Below are 6,987 nucleotides of genomic sequence, written 5' to 3'. Positions count from 1 at the left end.
GAACAACGTGTAAAACCATGTTGCGTTTAAATATCGAATAAATAATTGATTTGTTTGTTGATCGCTTTTTAGTATTTATCGTACGATGTTTTTGAGCACTTGAATCCTTTCATTCACTTAGTTTATAAATATTCTCTCTCAATAACTTTCAGCTTTTTTAAAGATCACTGAAAACACGCTCCCTTTTGTAATACGAACTCTAAAAACACTGCTCTGAACAGTCAACAAGTCAAATCAAAGTCAAGTGACTGAATGAGTTGAATGACAGAAAATTGACAGATTTCAAGTATCGGTCATTTTCGTTGTTGTGTTTTCTCTCCTCTCTGTAAATTTTATTAAAAAACTCAACTTAAAGTCGTCGAATGCACTTTGAATAATGTTAAAAACATTTCCTGTGTGACAAACACCTTAGCCGAGTTATCATCTAAGTGTTTAAAATGGAGAGAGTCCGAAATAATTTCACCGAAATGCCTCGTCGAGCCGGAGAGGTCCTCCGGCGAATCAACAGATTTACAGAAGGACCCCTGACGCGGAAGAAACTCGTCCTTCTAGTGCTCATAGTGGTGTTCTTGCTGCTGTACATCGGCCCCACACTCCTCAACTGGTGGAGCTCAGAGACATTCACCGACCATCAGTTCACTTGCAAGAACACCTTCCTAGAACCTTTCCAAGAGGCTTTGAACGACTACGACGCCTATGTGCGGCAAGAGCACACCGGCACACACACACCTAAAAGTCACAACTATGTGCCCTATGTAGGCAATGGCTATTTAGGCCTAGCATTAGAACAGTACTCACCATTGCAGATAAAAAATGGAAGATCACTGTCTCTACCGCTACATTACTACCCTCTGTACATAGCTAAGGAGGCAGAAATGAAAGAGTACACTGTAGCAGAGTACAGAAAGGGAATTATTCACAGGTTTCAATGCAGTGGGTCTGGTTTGCAAGTTTCATACAAGTACTATGCACACAGGACTATCCCATCCCTTTTTGTTCAGGAAATTAATGTGAATAACCCAACTAGTGCCTCAAGGTCAGTGGAATTCTTCAAACTTGGGATTGAGGATTGGCCAACTGCCGTCTCCCAGACTGTCAAGCTACGGCATGGAGGTGACACTAAGGATTATGAGGTGGTGACAGGTATGCTGTCTGTCCCGGACAGTGACCTGGTCATTGCTGCATCAGTGGTCAGCAGGAAGATGCCCAACTCCATAATCATTGAAGCCAGGGAGAGCTCTGAGATAACCATATTGACTACTGTGAACTACAGTGGCAAAATAAAGCAGTCAGAATATGCAAAGTATAAAGATATTGTTGAGAAGAAGGCTTTAGATGAAATGGAGAAGATATCAGCAACATCAGACCCCACTTCTATTAAAACTTTAAGAGATAAACATGCAAGAGTCTGGGATGGGCTCTGGTACACAGGTTTCTCTATCAGTGACTCTAAAGCTGAGGGGGTCATTAATGGAGATAGGATCAATGCTACCATATATGCTATCTTATCACAAGTAAGAAGCTATGAGCATGAGGAAAATATTCGCCCGAAAACCAGGTCTGATATACTGATGTCTTTGACTTACTCAGAAGGTTGTTACGAAGGTCACTCTACACTGGATGCATTCAACTTGTGGAAACCTCTTCACACTCTGAATGACTTGAACACTGTGGCAAGTATTTGGTTGCTTACTTTAGAGAAACAAGGTTGTCACAACTTGTTAAAAGCAGGAGCCAGTGGGGTGAACCTGGCCATGATCTTGAGTTTTGGTAGCTTACGATTCAGCAGCCAACACTTGGAGTACAACATCCATCCGTCCAAGCTGCACCGAGACTTCCTCTTCCGCCGTGTGACATATGGCAACATGACGCATTTGAACATAAGTGTTGTAGTACAAGAGGACAACAAAGCTGCCTTATTTGTTGCTTTAGACCGCTCCGACCGCACCTACTACGCCTGCGACGGTGGATGTTTAGACCCGCCTACCAAGCTGGGTGCTTATCGCGTATACTTCCCAGTGAAACTGACTGAGCCATTGACTGCTATACTGTACATAACAGCTGATAAGCAGCACATGGAGGACTTGAGACATGCGATACATGTGAAGGAAGTGATAGAGGCTCCCGCTCATGAGGACCATGTCATAGCGCTGCACAAACATGGACACAGCCTGGGAGGACTCAACCCGCTGTTCTGGATGTCCATCATATGTTTGATTGTGGTCTTCCATCTGTTCCTGTGCAGAATCATCATGAACGAGTTCTGTGACAGTGGCATTAACTATAGGAGGCTCTATAACAAACCGTCAATACCCTGAATATTTAGGGAATACTGTGAATGTTTGTGGACTGTCATGAGAACTATTGCCTTACAGGACAGCCAGTGAAGATGAGTCCGTCAAGATGAAGGCCTTTATTGTAGCACATCACAAGACTGCGTAACTTTATGTTGAAAAATTCTAGTATTCATAGATTATGTTCCTTCTTTAATAGTTTAGTTAGCAAGGTATGCTAATAATAATGTTATGTAACGTATTTTCTTTATATTCGTTAGCACAGTCTTTATAAATAAACCTGATGTAACTGCTGGAAAAGATAGCACCTTCTCGAGTTTTGGGTTTAAATAATACCACAGGTGCTTGACAACATGTTAAACTTTTCAGACATAGGTAGTAGGTGTGATATTTAAAAAGTACCAGATGCTTCCAGTAACAATACCTATGTCCTTTAACACATGTGATTGATTTCACAATATTTAATCATGTCTTGGCCTAATTTTGTTGACAAGTCATGTTCATTTCTCTCTTCAATACTGTTAGTAGGTAGGTAGTTTTGTACCTAGGACCTATATCTAATCTAAACTTCTACCTAATTGTATAATTTTAAAGTCTAACTTAGCAGAAATTTTCGCTTTAGGTACAAAATTACGAGAAGAATTTAAAAAATGAATAGACAATTTAGGCTTTATCACGAAAATTATCAATGCATAAGAAGATTGCCTAATAACTCTGCTGAAGGAGTGAATAGCAATAAGTAATGTTGAATGCGTGACTAAGTTTTTGTGGTAAGGCCGTTAGATAGTACCTATGGGTTATTTAAATGTGCCTACTGATACAAAAAAAAACCGCTAGCTACTAGATAAGTGATGTTTATTACTTACTTAAGATTATGTAGGTGAATGAGATAATGCTACCTGTATTACCATCATTCGAACACAGCCGTACGTAATAGTTAAGTATCTTAACTAATTTCATACTTTAATTCAGCTTTGTTCATTGCATTTTTTATTTTTTATTACCTATGTTGTACTGTCCTTAAACTTAGCACATTTATGAAAGTGAATAATATACTTACTTGCTAATAAGATACTTATACCTACATACATAAATACATACATATTTATTTCGTATGTACCGTAATGTACCTAATCATTATTTCCTAAATAACTGTAAGGAAATATTGGACTGTATATAAAAATATTGTTGTTAAATTTTAATGGTGTATATTTTTTAATAAAGCGCCCTAAATGTTAATTTTGTTTTTAATTGGTATTCTCAGGAATCTTAGGCTACGATACCCCTAGGCATACCATACTGTTCGCTCGTTACAAATACCGTAGAGTGAGCGCAAAACTAGCAAACTGTGAACATTCGGCATACTAAGGCCCTGTTTCACAATGTCTGGTTAGTGGCTGCCTGTGAGATAAAATACATGCTGTCACTGTCAAAAAGTAAAAACAGAGAGTGACAGCATGTATTTTATCTCACAGGTAGCCACTAACCAGACATTGTGAAACAAGCCCTAAAAGTACTGAAAACCGTCCGAGACTTTTTACGCAAATTTATATTTCTTCAATACGGCAGCCAGTAAATAGGAAATAAAGTATGGTAAGTAGGTAGGTATATTAGTAAGATTAAAACATGGTTGACTGTAAATTATAAATATATTTACATGATTACATCATGGTGGTACTAACTCAAGGCACTTAGGTTTAGGAATAGGTACAGTCAGTTTCACATTATAAGCAACTATACGGTAAACTTGTGGTGAAAGCCTGTTCAAACATACTTGACATAGGTACATATTATTATAACAGCATTTTTTCATACTTGGCATGAAAGGTCTTTGTGTCTTTTAAATCAAAATATTAGATACAAATTAACTAGCTAAGATAAATGGTTTGCGAAAGTAAAATTGCTAGTCAGTATTTCATTGGTTCTTATGGTTTTTTATACCTAGTTCTATTCTATTCTATTCTCTGTGGGGGTGTAAGTACCTGCACCTGGCTCTCTCGAGTGGAACCTTTGTGCATATCCCCAAGGTCTAAACTGCCTTCCTAAGTTTGGACCATTTCCCACCACGCTGGTCCAATGCGGGTTGGTGGGTTCACATATCTAGATTGATGTGCTAAATCTAGATATGCAGGTGTCCTTGCGATGTTTTCCTTCACCGTAAGAGCGATGGTATACATTGTACATAAATTCAAAGAACTCATTGGTACATGTCAGCGCCGGGATTCGAACCCGCATCTCTTGATTGAGAAGCGGGCGCTCACCTGACTGAGCTACCACCGCTCCTTATACCTAGTTTATTGTTTACCTTTTATGCCAAGTATGAAAAAATCAAATCGCTTAACATTTACACGTATAAAAGAGTACATTTGTCTTGTTCAAAGTATCCCCCGTACATGGAACTTAGGTTGGCTTGCACGAAATATCTAAACGTATTTAAATCTATTTATCTCGATTGCTTTGGCAGTATAATTACTGAGCAGGACAGCAATAGATTTAATTGCGTTTTTCTACTTTCGACTCTTTGTGTCAGGGAAATCGTCGAAATTTGTTTATTGACTGTAAGTTCTACGTACGTAGGTACTACGGATATGTGCTTAACCAACAATCGTATATATGGATCCCACCATCTCTTGAGTTAAGGGCGAAGTTTAATTAAATAAATTCAGTAGCCATGGAAGATTCAGTTAATTATAATTATAACCCGTGCGGATGTAAAGAAACGGTCTGTAAAATAAGGATGGACACAGTAACATACTACAACTCTCTCAGGACAAACTTGCATGTGTTGGGGTCCGCCAACCCGTACTAGGCCAGCGTGGTGGACTAGGCCTTAAACCCTTCTCTGGATAGAGAACCGAGTCTCAGAAGTGGGGACGTGATGATGATGATGATGATGATGACACTCATCGGAGCTCTCTCTATACTCCTACAAATGTGCCGCCCACATTTTCACATTGTTTATTAATCCACAAGGGTTATAAGTACAACTAAGAGGTACAAAAACCATACATTAATAATTATAAAGGTACATAATAGAATGATTATGGTCTGTTGTCTATTGAATACAGGGTGTAAAATGTAGCTCTCCAATTTAACTCCGCGAAATCGACTAAACAATTATTTCGTGTAGTATTTTAGTGAATGACACCCTGTACATAAAAGTACTATTTTCATTTTTATTAACCCTAACAAACAGAAAAAAACACTTACATAATATTTCAAGCCAATGTGACTCGAAGGGTTAATAAATTATACATTCATGATTCATGTAGAACAGATGGAAATAATGAATCAAAGAAATTAGAGAATTCTCGGGAAGAACGTTATGCTATCTTTATAATGTCGGTGAAAAAAATTTCACTATATCAAGTTTTAGTTTATTAATTATTGCGTATAAAAAATATCACGGAACGTTTAACTATCCAGATCTAGAAAATGTTTATTAGTACTTAACTAGCTATATTGACAAAAACTCGCATAAAACATAATTTTCTAGAAAAAATTATGATATACAGTCACGAACTGGAAAAGTTCCAATTAAGCACCATTGTAGCACAAAATGGCCTCAATCTTACACATAATTAAAAATTGATCACAATATTTACGTTTTAGGTAGGTTTTTTTTGTTGTAATTTTTTTAATGTACCTACCTACTTCAATAATGCAGGCGGTGGCGGCGTCATTAAGCTAGCATTTTCCGTTTAGAACTAATTTGGTGCTTTTGTGACTGGAACTTTTTCATTGCTCGTGAGTGTGTGTATTTAGCAGAAAACAATATGATTAATTATTTTAGATACCGTTTAGCGACTATCTAGTTTTAGCTTTAACAGGTGGTTTGTATACCTATTATCACATACTATTGAACATGAATAACATTTATTTTGTGCTTAATTTAAAATTGTGATCATGTTTTGTCAGATGATTATAATGTCTACTGTACATTAAAATGGCGACAAACACATATTTATAATTAGCGTTATATATTAATTTTGGCTTCAATTTCGACCTAAGGCACGTTATAAGGATACGTTTTATCAATCCCAATCATTATTATTTACCAATAGTATCGGTTTAATTGTACAGGGTGTTGGAAAAGTGATATAGTAAGCCGAGAGGGATTGACTAAGAGGGTCATATTGCAACAGTCGTAAAGCGAAAGTTATATTGGTAGGTATATTGAGCACTGTTAAAACACCAATAACTTACCTAAGTTTTGCATGCTAACCTAATAATAGTTTAAGTAACTGCTTAATGTAGGGCAGTGTTTTTCAACCTGTGGGTCGCGACCCCCTGGGGGGTCGCGAAGCCTCTGTAGGGGGGTCGCCAGAAATCGAAAAAACTGGATACTTAAGTAAAAAAAGATTAATAAAGACAATGAATATTGATTAATTAATCATGGACACCATAAATAATAATACGGTAACATTCACATATTATACACCCTGTAGGGTTATTTATAAATAATAGACCTGATGCTTTCAGGAGGTGATAGAGGAAAGCATTTCCAGTCGATTGATCTCAATATTGCTTAACAAACTCGAACACTATGGAGTAAGAGGTCAAGCACTTGAGATATTTAAGAGCTATCTAGAGAACAGATATCAATTTATTGAGTTAAAATTTGAAGAAAACGGAAAGGAAAAGATCTGCAAATCAGACATTGTCAAAGTTACAAGAGGCGTTCCGCAAGGTT

General features: G+C 37.3%; 1 protein-coding gene across 1 annotated transcript; it reads left to right on the top strand.

The window, feature by feature from the left end:
• Window positions 1–272: 272 nt before the first annotated feature.
• On the top strand, window positions 273–3,182 carry LOC105391563 (uncharacterized protein KIAA2013 homolog). Its single transcript, XM_011563052.3, has one exon. It carries the CDS (start codon window positions 438–440, stop codon window positions 2,316–2,318), a length of 1,881 nt encoding a protein of 626 aa, XP_011561354.3. The 5' UTR covers window positions 273–437; the 3' UTR covers window positions 2,319–3,182.
• Window positions 3,183–6,987: the final 3,805 nt, after the last annotated feature.

The sequence above is a fragment of the Plutella xylostella genome, chromosome 16 (genome assembly GCF_932276165.1).
Source record: "Plutella xylostella chromosome 16, ilPluXylo3.1, whole genome shotgun sequence".
Taxonomy (NCBI): Eukaryota; Metazoa; Arthropoda; class Insecta; order Lepidoptera; family Plutellidae; genus Plutella; species Plutella xylostella.
The sequence above is the reverse complement of the archived record's forward strand: the minus strand, read 5'-3'. Positions and strand labels throughout refer to the sequence as shown.

Bases quoted from the DNA above. Each gene is read 5' to 3' on its own strand.
- LOC105391563 (XM_011563052.3), top strand. From the start codon at position 438: ATGGAGAGAGTCCGAAATAATTTCACCGAAATGCCTCGTCGAGCCGGA.